We start from the raw sequence: 23,575 nt of genomic DNA, 5'->3' as shown, positions 1-23,575 counted from the left end.
ATGATATGTATGTCCCTACTACTATTTGATTTATGCAATACGAACAAAATGGAGAAGTGGGAGAAAATGCTGAAATTATGGTTTGGTTTGTGGGACACAGCCCAAAAGAAGCATCCCCTCCCCCAAAGATGACTGAGGAACTGATTCTGCTTCCATTGGGATTGCTGAAATGCAATGCACCTGAGTCTGCATTCCTGAATGACTGTCTCAGGTGCATAAGTTAGTGGCCTTAGGGCTTTGTGTGTGTGCATGCGAACAGTTTAAAATAGAAACAATCAATCTGTATAATGAGGAGCCTCTACTGTAGCTTTCCCAGATAATTCCAGATAACTTGCCGCAAAAGTATTCTTGTTTTACAGCCTCACTGACTGTTCATGGTTTAAATGACAGAGTACTGTCATCAGCATGTTGCTCTTTATGTCAGACTTATCTGCTGCTGCCCCTATACCTTGCACACAGATTCTCTTTTACTTTGTGATTAGATTCCTTTCAGTCTTCCTTCCCAGCTGTGCAGCCTTATTACCTCTTCTCTCCTAGGCTTTTTCTGCAAGCAAAACAATCTGGGTGATTATGATGAATGCATTTCAAACACCTTCCTTGTCTCCCTCCCTCCGCCACCTCTCAAAACTAATGGGTGAATCTGGTTAGTTTTTCTTCCCTGCTTTATGTTGTTGTTGTTGTTTAGTCGTTTAGTCGTGTCCGACTCTTCGTGACCCCATGGACCATAGCACGCCAGGCACTCCTGTCCTGCACCGCCTCCCGCAGCCTGGTCAAACCCATGTTCGTAGCTTCGAGAACACTGTCCAACCACCTTGTCCTCTGACGTCCCCTTCTCCTAGTGCCCTCAATCTTTCCCAACATCAGGGTCTTTTCCAAGGATTCTTCTCTTCTCATGAGGTGGCCAAAGTATTGGAGCCTCAGCTTCACGATCTGTCCTTCCAGGGAGCACTCAGGGCTGATTTCCTTAAGAATGGATAGGTTTGATCTTCTTGCAGTCCATGGGACTCTCAAGAGTCTCCTCCAGCACCATAATTCAAAAGCATCAATTCTTCGGCGATCAGCCTTCTTTATGGTCCAGCTCTCACTTCCATACATCACTACTGGGAAAACCATAGCTTTAACTATACGGACCTTTGTCGGCAAGGTGATGTCTCTGCTTTTTAAGATGCTGTCTAGGTTTGTCATTGCTTTCCTCCCAAGAAGCAGGCGTCTTTTAATTTCGTGACTGCTGTCACCATCTGCAGTGATCAAGGAGCCCAAGAAGGTAAAATCTCTCACTGCCTCCATTTCTTCCCCTTCTATTTGCCAGGAGGTGATGGGACCAGTGGCCATGATCTTGGTTTTTTTGATGTTGAGCTTCAGACCATATTTTGCGCTCTCCTCTTTCACCCTCATTAAAAGGTTCTTTAATTCCTCCTCGCTTTCTGCCATCAAGGTTGTGTCATCTGCATATCTGAGGTTGTTGATATTTCTTCCGGCAATCCCTGCTTTATAGCTACAGCCTTTTTGCAACTCCAAGACAAAACAGACATCTGTCATATGTATTGGTTAAAATGGTTTGTACACTAGGATGTTTTCCTGTTCCTTTAGCCCAATTAAAATGGATGTGAGCAGTGATAAAACGCGGTTGTGCTGCTATGTGCAGCTTCCATGCATTTTAAAGGGCCTTGCACAACAGAGCCTCTCTATCAGTTGTGACATAATATGTTGGGAGACAGGGGATCTGTGTTTCTCCAGATTTTGTTGGACTCCAGTTTCCACCAGCTCCAGCCGACATGTTCAGGGATGATGTGTGCTGTAGTCCGGGAAAATCTGGATAGCCTCAGGTTTCCCATCCGTGCTCTAGAGATAGTCTCATGAGAAATTAGTGCAAGAAATCCCTTGGTTAACAGCAGGCAGATCCATCAGGTTCCAAACATCTTAGGAAAAATCAATCATTAATGATTCTGTGATACAGTGGAACCTCAGTTTATGAACACCTCGGTTTATGAATTTTCGGTTTACGAACTCCGCGGACCCATCTGGAACGGATTAATTCACTTTCCATTACTTTCAATAGGAAAGTTTGCTTCAGTTTATGAACGCTCCGTGGACCCGTCTGGAACGGATTAATCTACTTTCCATAACTTTCAATGGGAAAGTTTGTTTCAGTTTATGAACACTTCAGTTTAAGTACTCCGCGGACCGTCTGGAACAGATTAATCCACTTTCCATTACTTTCAATGGGAAAGTTCGCGTTCGCTTCAGTTTATGAACGCTTCAGTTTATGAACAGACTTCTGGAACCAATTGTGTTCATAAACCGAGGTACCATTGTATGACATATGTAATTGCATTGGCGCTCTCCAAGAGACCATTTTCTTAAGAATTTCTTTTCTGTGCACATTGCCTGTTGATAATCCGCATATTTTGTTTAGCTATCTGTTAACCTGAAAATATATGCACCACAACCGAGATGTTACCCATTCTACAATTTAAACACAGAGTATATACACTTCATGAGAGTTTAGTTAGGGTTGTCATATGTCCAGATTTTCCTGGACATACCGGGAATACTGAAGTTGAAAGCAGTGACTGGGCAGAAATCGGTGAAATGTCCTGGAAATGTCCATGGTAACCCATGGCGACAGTGACGTTTTTGCTGATTTTACTTAATAATATTTAAAAAACGAAAAAACATCAACAACCCCACATCTTTGGTGTCTGGATTTTCACCTTTTGAAATGTGGCAACCCTGGTTTAGTCATCTAAGTACAGGAAGGGTGTGCAGTGGAATAAAGAGCTCACCTCTGAAAAATCAGTAAAAGAGACAGTAAATTTCTAAAATGCTGGGGCTCCGTTATGCTTGGAAGTTATGTTTTCCGCCTGAAGACATTGCCCTCTAAACACAGAAATGTGGTGGTTAGGGTTGCCAACTTCTTTTTGGACCTGGGCTCCTCTGGACAGATTTCTAAAGGGCATATGTGCTGCTGCCCAAAAGGGCCTGTTTCTTGTACCTACCAGCTCTGCCACTGAGAGTTGTGGCCAGGTTTCGCCCATCCATGAGGCCAGATGAGGTGACCACCTCAGGGGGCAGTATCCCTGGGGGCAGCAGATCCTGATGTCAATCTTTCTTGCCCCCTTGTTCCTCATGTACCGGTGTATATCTTCACCAGGCACCCCCAAACTGCAGCCCTCCAGTTGCTTTGGCCTACAACTCCCATGATCCCTAGCTAACAGGACCAGTGGTCAGGGAAGATGGGAATTGTAGTCCAAAACATCTGGAGGGCCGAAGTTTGGGGATGCCTGATCTTCACTCACCCCATCTTCCCTGGCAGGGAGGGGGGGAGACACAGGTTAGCCTCAGGCTGGTCCTGGTCGTGTCAGGCCAGGAAAAGGCTTTGGGAGACAAATCAAACACACAAGGCAGTTTATGTAGGAAAAAGGGCTACCTGAGGTATCCTTGTCCAGGACATTGAGGACTGTAAAAGAACTAGCACCTTGGATTGTGCCCGGAAACTAACCTGTGGTCCAGACCAGTGGAGTTCTTCTAGCACTGCACAAACTCTGCAGTCCATTCCTGACCACTAACCAAGAAGCTGTGATTCCGGACCAGCTGCTGTTTCCCATTTTCAAGGGCAGAACCAAACAGTCTGGCTGTAAGGCTGACCATGGATTTCATACACCCAACTGTTACAGATGTGCACAGTTACTTGTGACCCACTGAGCTAAATGTAGCATACCACCTGTTTTTCGTGACTACTAGGTGTTTGACAAGTTCTCTGTATTGTATTTCTGCCCCCCCCCCGCCCCGTGAGTTTCATACTCCCCCTAGTACTTAGATAACACTAAGTTATCTGCTAACATGGCAATATAAGGTCACCTTTCTGGGAAGTGCACCTTTTTTGTCCTTCATAGTGGGTTCTGGCAGGATTTACACTACCAAATTATATAAAGACAATATACTTGAGGAAAATGTATTTAATAAAAAAAACCTAATTCAAAACTTCAAATAATATCTACATATGGCCAGTACTATTTTTCTAGAAAGAGGTGCCAGAACTCGCCACGAACACATCCCTTGTTCTCTTAGAATGTGCACCTCAGAGGTGCTGGAACTGAGTTCCAACTGAAAAAAAGCCCTGCATATGGTTGGTATAAGTGCATAGAATATAGACCCAAAAAACCCCCACACAATATTGTCATCATTGTAGTATGATCTGCATGCCTAGATTAATTTGATGCATAGCAATAGAAAAGAGAAACTCCTGAGTGCAATATTAAAATGGACTGAAAAATGTACTTGCAATATAGCAGTAGACATTATTCCATCCATGCCGCCACCATTTTTATGCTTCACCTTGATCACGGAGGTCTTCTGATGGGGGCATTGGGGGCCAACCCCAGTTCAGCTGGCCTTCACCACGAACTGAGACTATAGTGTGTTGGATCCTGACCTGCAGAACTCCTTGCCAGTAGGGGTTCAACAGGAGTCATCTCTGCTCACGTTTAGACATCTTCTGAAAAACAGGCTTTTTGAAACTGAGATTTTTATTTTGCCAACCAGCTGGTATGCCCGGTGTTTTTCTTGTTTTTATTATAGTATTCTATTTTTAGTTTGTATGCTGCCTTGCAATATTTTATATGAAAGTGTGCTTATATATATTTAAACAAAATAAATAAAAAGTGTATTCTTTTGTCGGTGTATTTTAATATTGTGCAAGGAGGCACTGTGTTCAGTTGACGAAGGGACTCAGGCCAGTCCTTACCTCTCAGCTTAACCTACCTCAGAGGATTAAATTAGAATGAGGGATGGGGAAGATCTTGTATGCCGCTCTGAATTCTCTGGAGGAAAAGTGGGGTATTATTTAATAAATAATATGCCTGCTCTTTGTCCATGGAGTTTTCCTGGCAGGGATACTGGAGTGGCTTGCCGGTTCCTGCTGCAGGTGGATCACGTTTAGTCAAAACTCTCCACCAAAACCTGTCCATCTTGGGTGGCCCTGCACATCATAGCTCATAGCTTCTCTGAGCTATTCAAGCCCCTTCGCAATGACAAGGCAGTGATCCATGAAGGAGTTTTGAATTATGGTGCTGGAGGAGACTCTTGAGAGTCCCATGGACTGCAAGAAGATTAAACCTATCCATTCTGAAGGAAATCAGCCCTGAGTGCTCGCTGGAAGGACAGATCCTGAAGCTGAGGCTCCAATACTTTGGCCACCTCATGAGAAGAGAAGACTCCCTGGAAAAGACCCTGATGTTGGGAAAGATTGAGGGCGCTAGGAGAAGGGGACGACAGAAGATGAGATGGTTGGACAGTGTCCTCGAGTGTTCATGAGTTTGACCAAACTGCGGAAGGCAGTGGAAGACAGGAGTGCCTGGTGTGCTCTGGTCCATGGGGTCACGAAGAGTCAGACACAACTAAACAACAACATGCCTGCTCTATTTTCTCTGGTCAAACAGGTTTTGTCAGGTTTTTTGTCTGGAGATGCTAATAGGATGTGGAGGGAGTGTGGGATTGTGTACCCCATGCATGGACAGTTCATTATGCCATAGGGGGAGTGTGTTTTCCATTGACACTTTAATCTCAGATATATGCGTTGTCTGACCCTAAACTGTGGTAAATTAAACCACCCTGGACCAAAGTGCAGGCATCACTCTGCCATGCCAGCTGCACTGCACAGTTGTAAAAAATCCTGATGTGATGGAAAGGTTAACAGAAAAATTACTGAGGGAATCATAATGATTTTTAGAAAGTATGACCTACAAATGCTGGCATAGTTGGTGTCAATAATGACACACAGTCAATGCAGTGGGGAAGGGAAATCCAGGCATATGGAAAGAGTGACAGTTCTGGGCCAAAGTTAATCTTTAGTGCTGGAAAGCAACTCCTTTGGCATAATTAAGTGGACTTTTCACAAGCCCTTGCAATAATGTACCTCCATTAAGGGTCCATTAAGGAAGTTAAATAAACAAGTGTAAGGTGCAAAGTCTTCTTAGGAATTAAAAGGTCTTTCTAACAGTAAGCAGTGGCAGAAGGTGCTTGTCGCTGCTTCTTGCAGCTTGGAGTGGGAGCAGTGCTAATGGCTTGGAAGACATGGACATGCCCCCCCCCCAGCATCCATGAGATTTGCTTAATGGCACACATGCGGGAGTTCAGCTAAGACAGGGGTGTCCAAAAATTTTCAAAGAGGGCCAGATTTGATGAAGTGAACATGTGTGAGGACCAACCAAAGTTGTTGACCTCTTTTAAGGATTGAAGTTGAGCTTTTTTTAGGATTGAAGTTGTTGAGCTTTTTAAAGGATTTTACCCCAGGAAATAAACTGCTACAGGGGCTGGATTAAACTGACCGGCGGGCCAGATTAAGCTCCCAAAATGGACTTTGGACATGCCTGAGCTAAGACATCCAGATGTTGGATCGTGCAGCACAACGGCAGACACAAAGAAACGTAGGTACATCTCCAGCTTTGTAGAGAGGCTAGTGGTCTTTTGAGTGAAGTGTGTAGAGGTGCATGTAAGTTTCCCCCAGGTTTAGGTCAATTGGCATGTTGCAACTGTAATTCTTACTGTGCAATGCAAAATGCAAAAATTAAGTCTAAACATACTGTTGCTTGGTAAACTGATGCACATGTACCATTCTGTGTAGGGCTCTTAACGCAGAAGGGATTGCACCACCTGTGTAGTACGGTAATCAGGAAAATGCAAATATCCTGGAATTGTTGGTATGGAGATATGGGTGGAAAAGTAGAGTGGGCAACTTGCTGCGTAATTATTTAGTGGAAGATATATGCATTAAATTCTCAGTTGCAGATATGAAGCAACCTAACCCCTTGACTTTTTGTTATCTAGTTTGTGATGCTTGCAGTCTGGGTTATATTGCGAGCCCATGCGCTAAACCCTGTCCCTGGAGCCTACTCCCCAGGAATGAGACATGACAACAATGTATGGGTTTAAATCAGGCCACAACTTTATCGAATTTCAGGTGTAGGAACCTTGGCTTAGGCCTTGGAAGGTATCCCTCTCATACCTGACAGGGGCTGAGGATGCGCAGGGCAGTCAGGTGTTGTGGGAGGGGACTGTAAAGCGTGAACTTACACAGCGTGCCCTCCCACTTCGCTGACGCTGGGCGTTTGATCTTATGCTGCCGCCCCAGGGCCAGTGACTCCCACAATCAACCCTTTAATGGGCCCTGCTAATGCTGCCACATGGGGGTCCATGAAAATGCTACCCCCCCCTCTCAAAGATGTGACAAATTGCTACAGGGAAGGCGAAACCAGCCAATGCAGGGAAATTCCTCCCCTGTTCCGAACACAGCAACCATCTTATGACCATAGCAGCGCCCGCTGACCTAGGAAGCAAGAGGTTAGCCTGCAAAAGAAGACAGTGTTATATTTTAGGGAGGGGTGGGTGGGTGAATCTGGAAAGAAAACAAAGTGAGCCTGGGCCCGAAGAGCACCAGCCTTTTTCCAGCCCTCGCCCCACCCCCAGCCCACAGCCCATTGGCCCGCTGAGATGGGGACAGGCCGATGGCAACCCTGTAGCCAAGGTGGGTGGCACCCTGGTCCCGGGAACCCTGGCGCGGTGTCGTAAACCCTGCCCACTTCTTGGAGGGGGTGAGCGGTAATTGTGTTCTGTCAGGGCAAAAGAGAATATCTGGGGAATTTTCATGACTGGGTTGCAGCAAAGTGGCCTTGATGGTAGATGTCACTCCTTTGAGGTAGGTCTGTGTGACAATGAAGAGCAGATCATGGGAAATAAATGGTGAGCTGGATCTACGCTCACAGGCACAAAAGATTATAAACTGGCCCATCACTATATAGTGTAGGCATGGTGAACCTTTGGTCTGCCAGGAGTTGCTGAAGTACACCCCTGTCCATTGGCCATGCTTGGGAGTTGTAGTTTAGCAATGTCCAGAGGGCCAAAGGTTACTCACATTTGCCCTACAGAGTGAAGGGTTGCACTGTTCCCCTCCTCAACGCATCCCTATGTAGTCTCCGTTAGGATAGTTCACAGTAAAGCACTGTAAATTGTGTACTGTACACAAATTCAGTGTTTTTTAAATTCATTACCTTGGTAGATTGACTTAAAACTTTATTTGGTCATCATTATGTTTCCTTTGGAAACTCCTCTTTAAGAGAGTTAGGATGCCCATCACACACCATGTCAACACAGTCCTACTTCCTGAAGTCCCAGTGCTGTGAACAGTCGAGATAGTATGTACGTAGTTTCTGTGGGAAAGGCAGAGTTTGCAGATCTTCATCTCCGAGATACCTGGACCACTTTGGAATCCAAAATAGCTTGGATCTAAGGCAGACTGCTGTGTAGCTTCCTGGCTCCGAAGCTCTGGAACAGTGTTAGAATCTTGGGAAGTCTCCTAAGGTGTTCTTAAAATATATATTTTGTAACCTTGTCCTACTTCTTCATTAACTGAAAACAACAGACAGAAAAGAGGCAGGAAGTAGGGAAGGGATATGCGTATAATTCTGTGACTTGCAGTTCTAGCTTCCAGTCAAGGTATGACTTTTACCAGGTCTCTCATTTCACTTCCAATTGCACTGCTTTTGGGAGGAACTCGGCCACCTACCTGTAAATCCTTACCAGTTTTTTTGCTTTCTGTGACTTTAGGGCAAATTGAGCAGTAAAGAATCTAAGACTTTGCCTAAGACCAAGTCTTTGAGGCTTTACAAAGACTTGTTTTGTTCATTCCTTCTGTTTTGATTTTACGTTATATTTGAAAATCAATTAAAAATGCAAACAATATACTGATTTTTATTCAAAATTCCCTAACCTCTGTGTCTATTCTTCTGCAAATGTTTCAGGGAATGTAGCTTAAGGGCACATTATATGACATGTTTATACAAAGTACCCACAAAACCACAGGGCAGGGCATCAAACCTTTTAAAATGATTTCAAACTTGTCATCTAATGCAGGTGAATTCATGTAGTACTGACTAGCAGATGTACAAGGGCACAGCTATAATTCTTTTGTCTATGGGAAAATATATGTAGCTGTGCCCTTGTGCATCTGCTATGTGGAGAGCTGAGCCCTCCAACCCATTTGAGCTTGACATCTCATTTTAATTTAAACAATCCCAAGAGAAATAGCAGTAAGCTAAAGGGGCGCATCCAGTAATAATTCATTGGTGACCTCTAAGGCAAATGCTATTGAGATCATAGCCTTGTAAATGAAACTGGAGGAATTTCTGCAAGAGGTTCTCTTCTGCCTGTGGGATCTTTTGTGGGCCACAGTGTCAGGCCAAGGCATTTTGCAGCCTGAGGCAGAGTGGCAAACAGCACCCCTCTCCCCAGGTCAAGGTGCCTAGTATTCAAGGTTGGTTGAGTTATTTTGGCACCTGCAGCAGAAAATCCCACAAGTACGTCTCCCTGCCCCACTCCCCGGCACTAAAAAAATAACCATAATAAATTAAGCACTGTAACTAATTTGTTGCCCATTTATGATTCTCTGTCAAGTGCCCTGCCCATCATTACATAACGGGTTGCTAGCGTAGTCAAGTGGCTGAGATAAGGAGCAGAGGGATTGCAGACGTCTGGGTCTGGGTAGATACTGTAGGAACGGAGAATTTGTCTACTCCACATATTGTAGACCTAAGGGAAAGGTGCGGAGAAGCAGCAAAGCCAGGGGAAAGTTTTGGCAGTTGTTAGATTTGGAGGGGGGGTTAGCTCTGGTGAGCAGAAGGCATTCTGAACCTGCTTAGAGCACCTCCACATACATGCCAACTGCCCCTCTTTCTATTCTAGCCCCTGGTAAGTGCCTATTTTTGTTGTGTTGGGGAATTGCCTTATTTGAACTTTGTTAGGGGGAGTTCCTAGAGATGCCATCCTTTTGAGTTTCAGCTGCCTACTCCAGGTCTGCAGAAACAGGGGAGGAGGGGGACGCATCTTGCCTCTACATGCAGCCATATAAATTAGGGTGGTGAATCCTTTTTTAAAAATCTGTTGAGGGTCCACATTCAGTGTGTGTGTGTGGGGAGGCTCTGCAAACCAATGGTGGGTGGGTTAGTATTCAAATATGTGTGAAGCTGGAGTTGAAGGTAGTGGGGCTGCCCCTTTTCTTTCTTTCTGCCACTCCTTTCTGTTTTCCCCCTTTCCCCTCATTTTCCTCCTCCTTGCCACCTGCATGGTGCTTATGCCAAGAGCCACAAGTTGCCCTCCACTGATGTCAAAGCATGCATGTGTGCACCGAGGTCCTGTGCCGTTTTACATACGCACACTGCAGCTGCTTAAGGTACATTTTTGAACTGTTGATACCATATTGCAGGACATTTTAACCAAACAATCCAACACCCTGCTAATTTTTGAATCAGAGAAGCTTTTGTAGAGTTGGTTGTATGTCGCTTTGGGTTGTCCTAGCCAAGATAAAACAACTAATAAATTTAATAATAATAATAATGATGATGATAATGATGATAATAATAATAATAATTAATAATAATACCTGTAATAATAAACAAAAGCAGTAGATCTGGAGTAAAGCTTTCAGCAATGTGTAATTTCATCTGTCAAATGTTGGCCCTAGCAACTCTTAGAGTTCTACAGTTGTGCCATATAATCGTCAACCATTGCAGAATCAAGCTCCTGTTCATATTAAGCCCCAGAGTTCAGGGTTTTTCAATTTTCTGAGATAGAGGTCAGCCTTTGGGGGCACAAGATATTGAACCATAAGCTTCAAGGAAGGTGTTACATTTGTAAGCTAGAGGTTTTGGCACCCCTTTCACACAGTTTGAGCACCGAATGCTGGGTCACACTTAAGAAGACCTGCACTACAGAAAAGTCTTCTGGGGTCATTTTATGTGTGATGAAATAATCTTCTTTTGCAGAGATAAATTCCAGCATAGATCAAAATGTGCATTTCATCACTTGTGAAGTGCACCACATGTATTTACGATAATTTATTTCTGGGTGAGGAAGTTGCCGTGTACCTCAGCTTCCCATGAAGTGTCCTGGTATCTCACAGGAAAAAGCCAATGCTGTGTGAAATGTCTGGGTAGAAACTGAGTAAGGGAGAGATCTGGGGCAGCAGCTTATGTATGAATGTGACTGTACTGGCGAATATGTGTCAGTGTACCCATCACAAGTTTGTCTGACTGAGAGGTGACGTTGATGTCTTCCACCAGAGGATCTCCTCTTTCAACATTTGTTTCCTTCCTCTAAGGAAGGAGGGAGGAGACATAAGGGAGGAGAAAAAGACTCTGGGCATTCTCTTAAGTTACATAAGGTCCCAGTCCAGTGTCTGCTTCCTGTTGTTCATTATTCTGCTGACTGGACCTGCCTTCATTGGCAAAGCTCTCACTCTCTGGAGACAGCTGTGTGCCTTTCGGGTCTTGTCTGAGAGTGGCTTGTGGAAAACCCTGTCACTTCTGAGACATGAGGCACATATGTTGGTCAGCAGCATCTTTTGCCCCTCTTCACTCTCTGTCCAGCCCATGAGAGCTTAGCCAGGAGTAAGATGTTTGTGGGGGAAATATGAGGAAGTTTCTAAAATAGCTGAATGATTCTAAGGGGAACCAGATGCTGTGAGGCATGAAGGAACAGAGATACGTATTTGGGAGATTGAGAATGACTCAGGAAAGTGAGGGAAGGTGATCAAAGAGTAAAAAGAGTCCTTGCTGGATAGACTTGAGTGGGTAATAAAGATAACTGAGGGATGCAAAGAGATATCGAGGTGTGTGGTGGCATGGTAGCAGAAGAAATGAGATGAAGCAAGCATCTGGAGGAAACAATTTAGCAGGAGTGGGAGAAAGGCAGCAAGTCCAAATAAAAACATTGCTTCCCGCTCCTATCCTCAAAGAGTCTGTAGTGTGTCCACCCTTTAAAAAGCCAGCCTTGGACCCAATGGAATGCAACAGCCATTGGCCAGCTGCTAACACTGCATTTTTCTATATGATGGCGAGGGCAGTGGTGGAGCCGCTACAGCTGCTTCTGGAGAAGACAAATGATCTAGATTAATTTCAGTCTGGTTTCACATCTGAGTTTGGGACTGAACCAGCCTTTGTTGCCTTGATGGATGACCTTTAACAAGAAAAAGGTAGGGGAGTGCAACCCCGCTTCTTTTGCTGCATCTCTCAGCAAGTGATTCTCCTGGCCTGGTTCTGTAGGCTGGTTATTGGGGGCACTGTTCTACAGTGGTTCTGTTCTTACTTGCAGGGTCATGTCCAGGAAGTAGCATGATGGGGAGACTGCTTCTCAGGCCCATGGCAGTATACAGTCCTGGAGGGCACTCTGTTCTCCCCAGTGCTGTCCAACATCTATATGAAGCCATTGGGAATGGTCGTTTTGGGAGCAAGGTCTCACCAGTATGCTGGGGATGCCAAGTTCTCCATTATATCTGACTCAGGAAAGGCTGTGAAAGAGTGGTGGACTGAATGAGTCTGAACCCTGGGAAGACAGAGGCCTTGTGGGAGAACAGTTCTCACATCCAGGCAAAATGCTAGCTTCCTGTCATGGGTGGGGTTCAGGGCTGTCTTAAGCAAATCCAGTGCCGTGGCACAAAGGTCCCTCCGGCGCCCCCTCCCTCTCCCCAAGCTGCTCTCTCGCCCTGGCTCAGTGTCCCCAGCGCCACCAGCCCAGGCTTCCCACCGCCCCTCACCTGCTGCGTAGTGTCCTGCTGCCAGGTCACACCGCCGACCTCTCTCCACCCCAGCCAGGGCGTGGGCAGCTCCCGCCACCTCCCTGGCCCAGAGGCCGCGAAGCCCAGTGGCCGCCATCCGCACCGGAGGAAACAAGCGTGAGCGGTGAATTCCGGGTCCCGCGGTGCGCCGCTTGTTCCCCAGCTTCCGCCTGTGCTCTCTCACTGTGCTCCCAGCAGCCCGAGGAGCAGGAGGCAGTTTCCATGCCACTGCCTGTGCCCTGGGGAGTGGTGGTGGTGGGGCGGCGGGCACTAGTGACGTGGAGGAGGCCCCTTGGGAGCTGCTCCTGCCACTGCCACTCCCGCAGGCGACAGCAGCTCGGCAGGCAGTGGCTGAGGGGATTCCCACGGCTGAAGGAGAGGAGGCGGCAGTGGAGCCATAGGGCTTGGTGGCTCGTTGCACCCCACCAATGCCTTGGCGTCCCTGAGAGGCCGGTGCCCTGGCGCAACGAGCCACTAGCCCCTATGGGAAGGACGCCTCTGGTGGGGTTGCACCCCCTCTAAACGAACAGGTCCATACTTTGGGGGTACTCTTTGAGTCAGCATTCTCACTTGAGGCTCAGGTCGCCTCTGTGGCTAGGAGTGCCTTTTATCAACTTTGCCTGCTACTTTGTGTATATCTGAAGAAGTGTGCATGCATACGAAAGCTCATACCAATGACAAACTTAGTTGGTCTCTAAGGCTACTGGAAGGAATTTTTTTACTTTGTTTCGACTACGTCAGACCAACATGGCTACCTACCTGTAACTTTGCCTGTTACATCAGTTATGGTCATGCCTGGATAGGGATAACCTGATCTCTCTGGTTTATGCACTGGTAGCCTCATTATTATTGTAACATGCTGTATGTGGGGCTGCCTTAGTGTCTGGTTTGGAAGCTTCAGCTGGTGCAGAATGCTGCAGTCAACAGTAGTTTGGTGGCAGGAACAGACTATTGCCAACACATGGCGCTGGTGTTAAAAAGACATGCCCTGGCTTCCTGTCTGCAACTGGGTCATATTACACAGGGTGTAATAGCTGAATAACTTATGTCCAAGGTACCTTAAGGCCCACCTTACCCTGCATACCCAAGTTGGTTATTGAGGTGATTGTGCATGGGGAGCACTATTAGTGGTTCCCTGTGGGCCGGAAGCATGACATGCCAATGAAGAGCCATGCCTTCAGTGTTGTGGGCCCAACTCTATGGCACTCTGCTGAGTGCCCCTGCTGAGTTTGGACTCCTGATCAAAACTCTTTAATTTTTGTTCATTGGAGGTTTAATTATGTTTTTAATGTTGTACATTCTATATTTTATTGTAAGCCACTTTGAGACCCATGTGGTGAAAAGTGGGACATAGTTTTAACAATAAATAAATGAATAAATATTGCCCTACTTTGGCTTTTGGAGTCTAACTACTGAGTGGTGTTAGAAGAAAACAAGACAAAGAAAGGGCAGGCATGTGTAAGATGTTTTGATTTGGGTTGATGAACTGACAGGTGAAAGGAAGTGATGCTTACTAGCTCTCTACTAGTCTGTTTACTCCATGTTTCCAGTAGATTAATTCATCCTTGGGTTTTTACCTAGCTTTTGACAACATCCTCCTGACTTGAGACATCCTATAGTGAGATCAGTATCCCAAAGGGAGTCTGTCTGTTGCTCTGGGACTCCTGTTCTCCTTCGCATCCTACTCAGCATGGTCCCGATGTTTATAGTAGAAAGAAGCCTGAGTCTCTATTTGAGCAGAGACTACCTGGATCAAACTAGGTCTAGCCCTGCAGAGCTGGGTCCCAGTTCTCTTCTAAGTGTGTGATGTAGTTTATTTACCAGCCATTGAAGCTCAGCTTGGGTAGTTAATTTAGGTGGAACATGTTGATAGGGCTTGGATTGAACGGGCCCCAGAAATGTGGAACATTATTTTTAACATTTACCACCACCCACAGCTGAGAGGGAACAGGCTTTTATTAAAAGAATGTGTGATTAATGATTCACAGACAAAGCTGCAGCTATGAAGGTTATACAATGCAACATGCCCCACATCCACACACACACACACACACACACACACACACACACACACCACATATGCAACCCACCACAATAACCAAAGACCAAACCTATCTCTCTGCTTATTATACAGCACTGAAGAAATACCATGGTGATGAGCTTGCCAGCAAAAGAAAGGAGGGTGGTAGAAATATAGATAAGTGAGGGGATAACTGGTGGCACAGGCACATGTCAAGCAGGAGGATAGGTGATTGACAGAAAGTTGGGTGTCTTAAGTTAAACAGATGGCAGGATGTGAATCTGTGAATGTTGGAGGGAGTTTGAGAGGGTGCATTCCTGTTTAGCAATGATCATATGTGCAATCAATTATCACGTGTAACTGCACAAGCTCAACTTTCATGCCTTCTTACCCTTGTCACACTTTTCCATCTCTCTGTAATCTCTCCTGCTGCCAATAGTCTAAATGTAACCTGTAAGCTTCTCAGGGCAGGGGTCTCTCTCTGTTAAGTGAAGAATACGCTGATGGCACTATAAAAATGCATCATTATTCTTTTGTTAACAATTACTTGTCTTTGCTTGCGTGAACTGTACAGGGTGCGGATTCAAAACTCAAAAGCGTATTCCATATCGGATACCATTAGAAAAGTTTGGCTGTGTTGTCCAATGATGAATTCATTCTGTTGTATTAAGGACTTGTGTGTGTGTAGGGGAAAGTGTGAAGCTTGGGTGTACATCATCGCAGAGAGTGATTGTATACATGTTTATTTTGCTTCATGTATAAGTACTGTGAAGCTGTGTGTGGACAGGCAGTGAAATGTGTCTGTGCAATAGTCACATGTGATGTCAACGCATAGATTTTATGCTTTTTTCCGATATGCAGGTTCTTACAGTGTAAGGGAAATGCATGAAGCGGCTTTTAGGGTGTGTGCCTGCTGCTGCTCTACCATGAAATTTAACAAGGATATAATGCAGCATTTGTTTATAATTGGAACCATGGTGTGGAGGGAAGCTTACCCCCCCCCCCCGTGATCCTGATCTGATAAGAGCAGTGCCAGATTTAGGGTGATGCAGGTGGTTTTCTCCGCATGGGGTGCCAAGTCGAGGGATCTGCAAACATTATGGGTACAGTAACCAAAAGAAATTATTGTGAAAAGAAGGCATTTTTGGGCGGGGAATCTTGTCCTCACCAGGTTGCCATATTACCAATGTCTGCCCTTGATCAGAGGCCCTTGGTGCCAACTTCTTGCCATTTTAAATATGCAAGGGGGAAGAGTGTGATTATGGTGAGGCAAAGGATCAAAACCCTACCCTCTTGACACCTTGGTGCCAACTTCACTCAGCCCCCATGTGCTGGCAGGGCTAAGTACATGTCAAACGTCCCATCTAGTTTGGCTCTGAAAAACAACGGGGTTGCCTAAGGCAAAGAAGTACTTTCTTGGCGGGGAGAGATTTGATCAAGGACTTCCCACCTCACCCTGTTAATCACTCACCAGCTTTCCTTTCTTGTAGAAAAGTTTGTGAGAGACACATTTTGGTGGAATCTGTGGTAAAAAAAAAAAGCAGATTCCACCCCACACCTCCCAGATTCAGCTTTGTTGACCTTTTCTATGAAAGCCAAACTATCATTTCTTTTTTTGTTTAAATGAAATGTAACATTTATTAAAACTTTGTTGTTAACTAGTATACTTCAAGCCAATGTAGCAGCAGCCCAGTCTTGTTGCAATAGCACAGAGGGCTTTCCCTACCACCACAAACCAGAGACCTGGAGAAATTCCGCAGCAAAGTCACAAGAGGGCTTGTATAGCATGGTTTGAGTGTTGGATGTGGGAAGTTGGGTATAAACCCTACCCCCTAGAAGGTCACTGGGTGGCACTGGGCAGGCCCCTGTCGGCATGAATTGTCCCACTGCAAGGTAAAGGAGAACAAAGTCACGTGACGCAGAACACTATAATGTCATGGAGACACTATAATGTCTTCAGAGATTTTACCCAACTCCATTGCAATGTAGTTACAATGAAGAGAGGCAATGAGTTCAAAGGAACTGGGTGCACTCAACAACATGCACCAGTCCCAAGTCACCAGATTCGTCCAATATCAGTGCATGAAATCCTGCAAGTTTAGCTATCTTTATCCTCTGACTTGCTAGGCGAGTTTGGTCTCATTTCTGTGTTCCTGAGGTGCTCCTGAGGCTTTCTCACAACAGATCAATAGAGAATGGCAGTGCCAAGTTGTTCTGCATCTGCCCATAAGCTGGTTGCCCTTGAAAGCTTCATAACTGAACTTCCCAACTGGTTTTTTTTTTTTTGTAAGCAGCCTGAGCTTTAAATTCTCTTTATTATTGCAAGCACTCTATTTAAAAATAGGGTGCTTTGCCAAAACCCAAGTATCGCTGTAGCTATTCACAAACTTATTCTGTGTCCATTTTACACATTCTTATATTGTCTCTCTTTCTCTTCTTATGATTGTTTCCCTGTGTTGTAGATCTAGAGAGCTTGCTTGGTCCTTCCTCATGGTCTTATGATATTACCAGTGATCTGCTTCCTCATTTCCCCCTTTGCCTCTCTACCAGGTCCAGCATCTTCAGCCAGCCTCCACTTATAAACTCATGCATGCTGTTATACATTTCACCACAGAAGCTTGCTACTGAGCAACTTGGATGCTCCCTGCTTAGTTTTCCACATATTTCATGGACTACATTTTCTCTTTGGTTGCAGGATCAGAAAAGGAATTTCCTCAGGATCAACAGGGAAGTGCCATGGAGCATCGGGGCTCAGGCATGGCCAAACGTCTGGCCACACTACTCTCAGGTCTAGTGGAATGCATGTGCTTTGCCGGTGTCATTTTTGGATGGGCATCCCTAGTGTACGTCCTCAAGGATATGCACTACTTTGAGGATCTGTGTATGTCTGCAGCTGCCAATCAAACAAGCAATGCCACAGGTATGATCAGATGGTGGTGGGGGGGTCTGCTTCTAAAGGGAAGTTCAGTAGCCCTGGGTTTATGCACGTATTGGGCTAGTTGGGAGTCACAAACAGCTGTATGGGCAGGACTGCACAGCTTGTAATCCCACCAAGCCAAATGCAGGCTGTCATTCATGTATTTTGAACTGCCAGGTGCTTGATAACCCTGCTTTTGCAGGAAGCAGAAACCAAGGAGTTTTACCAAGCCTGCGGCAGATAACCATGCGTAGCTGGTGGGCTACATTCAGCTTGGTGAGTCACATGTTGTGGGGACTGCACAGAGAGTGGGTGTGAGAGTGTATGAATTATGGCAGAGGTGAGATGCTCCAGAAGTTGTTGGACTCCTCACTCCCATCAGTCCCTGACACCATGGCCAATGGAGAGGGGTGATGGGAGCTGGAGCCCACAAAAGGTCACAGGTTCCCTGCCCCTGAACTCATGAATGTGTTGAGACATTCATGCTGGTTCAGAAGTACCATTGGAGACTGGCTGGTGCAGTCCATACATCATCCCAAGTGATGCCCCTGTGAGTACAGCGCTCATTTTGTAGGTTTTCTCACTGCGATGCGAGCACCTCATTGCAGGGATACAAACTTCCCCACAGTGCTCCTCTCATGCAGGCCTTGTGGCTTGGAATGACAGGTTTGGTTCGTCTGAAAAAGGGAATTCAGTCTTAACAAACTGAATGGCAGCTGGAGCCCATTCTGCCTTAACAGATGTGCTCCTTAGCAAGCAGTCCACACCACAGACTGGTACACTTGCTTGCAAATAATTCCTGTGTTACATTTTGTGAATGGGCAGACTGCAAAAAGTTCAAGGAACAGAACAAGGAACATTTTGGGATGTGGAGGGAAAGTTGCTGTTTCCCTGTCCTGAACTGAAGGCTGGAAGGGGAGCACTGATATAGGTTCAGTCTCTAATGCAACACCAAATACTCCCCAGGACATGCCAGGCTTTCAGTGCCAGGGTTCAACCACAGTAATAAAGTGAGTATTTTTTTAGTACCCGCAGGGTGCCCTTTCCAAACATTTAAGTAACTGCAACCATTGCCAGCATTTATGAAATCTGAGGTTAAGCGCTGTCAAATGAGAAGCTGTGGAACTTTCATCAGGAGGGTTTGAACCTGGCAACTCTCCTTTTGGAAACTGAATACTGGCTATGAACACTAGGGGTTTGCTTTGCATGTGGGACAAGGTGTGTTAGGCTGGGAGACATAAAGTAGATGAAAATGTAAAGTATGTTGAGCCTGAGCTCTGCACACAGTAAATATGTGCTTGGGGGTTTATACACAGGACTGAATTGCATTAGGTACCATACCTGAATTCTCTGTCCCCTTGTAGGCTGCAGTGCTCAGGATGAGCAGTTTTCCCTCATCTTCACCATTGGCTCCTTCATGAACAACTTCATGACCTTCCCAACAGGCTACATCTTTGACCACTTTGGTACCACAGCAGCACGTCTGCTTGCCATGTAAGTGTTGGGGCACAACCTGTTCTCATTTTCCCTGCTTGGAGCTTTCTGCCTTTTCTGTGGAACTGAAGCAGGATTGCTAGCGCCTGCCATGAAAGAGCTCCCCTGCCTTTAATAGTCATGTAGTGGGGAGAAACTGGGCAACAGTGAACTCTTCCACCACCACAGCACTAAGAAGTGAAGTGGAACCTGCTGAATTCCACCCTGCAATGCAACACTTAAAATCCTTTATAGATTAAGAGTGAGTAATCCTAGACTGAAGTAAGCTCACTCTCTGAAACCTGATTAAGGGGCTGAAGTGATCTGGAGGGTGGGTCCTAGGGTGACTACTCCCAATCCTGGGGGGGGGGGGTTGGTATTCATCACCAAAGAGGAGCAAAGCAGACACAAATCTGCACAAAACCCCCCAAACATTTATTTATCATTTATAATGTGATGCCTACCTGTAGTTTGAAGTGGTTCAGGCCACTCTTACTGTCTGTTCTTCCAGTCCCTTTTTTAGGTGGGATGGGTGGAGTCCCAAACACTTGTCACATGCTGGGCAGAAAGGAACTGTGATGGTTAGAAATTCACTTCTATGCACATTTCTATCTCTCCCCCTCCGTCCCTTCCCTCCTGCCTGATTCTTTCCTTATCTTCCACCCATGCTCTTGTCCATGCTGTCAGACAGCTAGAATGATGAAATGCCTGTTATCTTTAACAGCCCAGACTGCCTCCACATGAGTACTGAGAAGTTTCTCTTGACTTTAGTACTAATCTTCACATAACTATAATAAACAGCTTGCTGCTCCTGTCAAGGGGGAGGTTCTACCCAAGGAAGGTAGGTCAGAAACTGCTGCTAGTTTTGCACGAGGCCTCTGCAGACTGCTGCATACAAAACATCAGCCTCCCTCTTATGTAATAAATGAACAGGATATGTAACCGAGTACACATGCATGCACATTTTTAGTTTGCATTGACATATTCAGTTTGTGAAAGACAGTTCCTTCATCTCCCCAAATTAAAAAGTTTGACTAAGGACTGAAGCAGTGAAGGGGAGAGCAGGCTGACTGGGGATTGATAGGGACTCACAGGATGAGCAGGAGTATTAGAAAAGTAACTATCAGCTGTCCATAGCTTGGAGGGCCTATTCATAAGACTCCTTGAGACTGTGGCAGCTGCAGTTTTTCATTTGGCAGCTCTGACTTCTATTTGGGCTGTGTACAGAACTAGTTGAATAGCAAGGCTGCAGGCATGTGCTGGACACAGATTGGCTAGGCTGTGGGCAACAGGTATAACGAGATCCTGGACTTTTTAAAAAAGATGTAAATTTGATACTTTTTGACATTTTTTTACCTGGCTGCATTTGGATTTGTAGCAGTCTTCACACTGAAACCACTGAGCCTTCTACTGCTCAGGGCTTCAAAATAGGGTTGCCAGACTCAATAGAGGACAGGACTTCTGTGCCTTTAATTGCCCTGCTCTCTTTTGAGTCTGGAAACCTTAAAGAGAAACCAGCAGACCCTTTGTTTAATTTCCAAGCAAAGGGTCTGCTGGTTTCTCTTTAAGGTTTCCAGACTCAAAAGAGAGCAGGGCAATTAAAGGCACAGAAGTGGAGTCTGACAACCCTACTTCAAAACCAATCTTATTTCTCCACCTTGGGGGTGGGGAATAGAAGCGATGTGCTTCTGGAGTAAATATTACCTGAAATGAAATCTGAAATGCCCGTATTCTTCACTTGTGTGGGGAACCTTGTGCATCCATGAACTGCACACAGCTCACCCTTCAGAAACATAGGCCTGAGCTGACATTTCAGGGAAGATGATGGGTTGTTCTAAATTCCCTATCAGTTGATAGTGACAGGGGAACAGGGAGACAATGACATTTCCTCCCCTCTTTCATCATAAAATAACTGGGTGTGGTGCAGTTATCAATGGAAATGACTGGCAGGTGATTTGGGGCAGACAAAATAGAACAGTTCTTTACACGACACATAATTCATACATGAAACTCACTGCAAAACATGCTGATTATATACAGCACTTCTGCCCATGTACATTTTAGCTGTGAATCGAACCAATCTGTGTGTTCCTTGGTGATCGTGCCAAATTGTAGGGAGGGCAGTTTCTGGGATGTGAGGTTAGTGAGCCTACAGCAATGAGGTGTCAATGTTCAATCAAGCTTTGTTATCTGTTACAGATTTTATTTATGATCAGCTGCAAACAGGGAGCCCTTTGCAGTGCCTGTTCTTTGAGTTGGATACCAAAGTGAAGCAATCTTTATGCCAGCCTATGAGGCAGGAAGTCCAAGGGTTCCTATGACCACACACAGGAAGCCGGTATTTGCTGTGGCTGCAGTTTGTGAGGTTCCTTAATTGGCTGGGCATATTAATGGAGTGGGCAAAGTCATACGGCTCATGTGAGTGAACTGATCAACCATGTGGGCAGGAGAGTAGTGCTGAGGCGGCTCTTTGGGGCCCTTGCCCTCTTTCCTCGCAGGGCACGTGGCCAACTAAGCAAAGCTGTGGAAATGTTTCCCTAACCTGGTGTTATCTGCTTGGTGTTATCTAGTACAAAAATAATGTTAACGGGTGCAGCTTTCCAAAAACATCAGAAGACTCCCTGAGGAATCAGCAGGGGAGGATAAGGTTAAAATTGTTTCTCCACAGCTGCTTAAGTTCCAATAATTATCACCCACCCAGTGCCATTTGCCTTTTTAAAAAAAGGAAGAAAAGAACCTATATATTAGAGACAGAAGACAAACATAAACTTTCATGTAGTTTGTCGATAAGTATCTGAACTAAAACTAAACTAGAGTTAATGCTCATCCACATTCTCATGTGGGCGGGTATAAGTAATACATTATTACTACTACTACTACTACTACTACTACTACTACTATTCCTCTCATAACCCTAAACAAAAATGGAGGACAATTTTTAATGATCCAACCAGAGACAGATCTTGGGGTCTCAAATTTTAGTGGTACCCTGTATGACGCCAAAATTCAGTGCCTCTTGCACTCCATTGTAAATCCTATGTAGTTCTGGTGTCCTCGGCAGCACCCCTAAAACTCCACACCCAGTACAACAGAACCAGTCACACACCCCTAAATCTGACCCTGGTCCAACTCCCTCCATGCTGTCCCTTTGCCTGAGTCTCTCCTCTTTTCTAATTTCAGTTTTTATTCTGTTTCTCAGCATGGTTTCTTTCATCTTTTCCCCACCGGTCTATTTCTATTTTCAAATGATCTCTCAATTCCAAGCTCCATCTTACTGATTCCTCTTTCTTCCTCCAATGCCCATGGTTCCCACAGCTGCCTGCCTGTCTACCAAAAGGATGGGAAGCTGATGGATGCTCACTGTGTCTGATGGGGGATGAAGGGAGGAAGTAGTTCACCTTGCTGCCCCACGTGTCCACAGCCCAGTGCCCATTTGGTAGCTCAGGGCATCTCTTTGTCTTCCAGATCTGCCTACACCACTGGTACTCTCCTCATTGCATTTTCCTCAGCAGGTGAGTGTTCCTGGATGAAGAGCTGGGCTCACCTATCTAGATTATCTAGGGGTACAAATTCTGGACACAATAACTCCAGTGTTAGGCTTGAAACTGTGGGGAACTGTTTCTGTTGTCCTTCAGAACAATCAAAGGTGTGATATTATGTTATGTTGCAAGCTGGGTCAGCTTGATGCATAGTTGTATATGTGAAAACACCCATCCAGTGCATCTGGTGGCGTAGAAATGATTTTAACATATACCTAATTAAATACATTTTGTGCGGCTTTGTGTGGAGGAGTATAAGATGACTGGGTGGGTCTTCCTGTTGGGAAGGTGTGTGTGTGTGTGTGTGTGTGTGTGTGTGTGTGTGTGTGTGTGTGTGTGTGTAGTGTGGACATGAGTTTTAGAAGTGTGCCTTAGCAAACCTGTAATCAAGGGATGGCTGTAAATGTGGAAGAGAAGGGGTGCATGTGTTAAGTACATGTGTGTGATGTGATGTACAAGCGTTTCAATGTCTATATCAATGGCTGCAGGGAGAGAAAAACCAGGCTACTATAGCTCTCCAATTGAGAACTGATTTACTTCGATCCAGACCAACACGGCTACCTACCTGTCTCCAATTGAGAGACGTTCAGTCTCTCTGTGTTGCTAGATAGCTGTCAGTCCCAATTTTTTGTTGCTGCTTGTGTAGGTCTCCCAAAATTATGCTGGATCCTCCAACTATTTCTAAAGATTGGAAAGGGAAATCATACGAGGTGGGATCTTAACTACAATCTATATTTGTAGTGAGTTCCTGTTTTGCCTCTTTCCACACACCCCTGGCATTTTGTGCTAGTTTTTATCAAATGCTAAAGACCAAAAAGCAAGTGAACTGGACTCATCCTTCCCATTGCTACATTCTGAGCCCCCTGAGCTGGCATAGAAATTGAGAATGGCACAGTGTGCTGCCCTGTATTAATATGTTGACTGGAGAATTGTAGGAAGAGATGGCTTGAGGAGTACGAGTTCCTTTTATTGCACTGGAATGTCTCATTTTTCAGTACTGAGCTGCTTCTGTGTGCACA

General features: G+C 45.4%; 1 protein-coding gene across 10 annotated transcripts in view; it reads left to right on the top strand.

The window, feature by feature from the left end:
- Nucleotides 1-23,575, top strand: part of SLC43A3 (solute carrier family 43 member 3) — a 45,489-nt gene that overhangs the window by 8,710 nt on the left and 13,204 nt on the right. For 6 of the 10 annotated variants that reach the window (XM_060277419.2, XM_035124985.3, XM_035124994.3 and 3 more), the window contains 3 exons: nt 17,323-17,547; nt 18,909-19,038; nt 22,483-22,529. In XM_060277419.2, the coding sequence (XP_060133402.2) occupies nt 17,364-17,547; nt 18,909-19,038; nt 22,483-22,529 (361 nt within the window). In that variant the 5' untranslated portion in view covers nt 17,323-17,363. Of the gene's footprint in view, nt 1-615; nt 644-6,278; nt 6,429-9,463; nt 9,745-11,901; nt 12,026-17,322; nt 17,548-18,908; nt 19,039-22,482; nt 22,530-23,575 lie in introns of those variants that run through there. The other 4 variants (XM_088664107.1, XM_035124929.3, XM_035124957.3 and 1 more) reach the window with 4 other exon arrangements.

The sequence above is a fragment of the Zootoca vivipara genome, chromosome 1 (assembly GCF_965207765.1).
Source record: "Zootoca vivipara chromosome 1, rZooViv2.hap1.1, whole genome shotgun sequence".
In the NCBI taxonomy this organism is placed as follows: domain Eukaryota; kingdom Metazoa; phylum Chordata; class Lepidosauria; order Squamata; family Lacertidae; genus Zootoca; species Zootoca vivipara.
The sequence above is the reverse complement of the archived record's forward strand: the minus strand, read 5'-3'. Positions and strand labels throughout refer to the sequence as shown.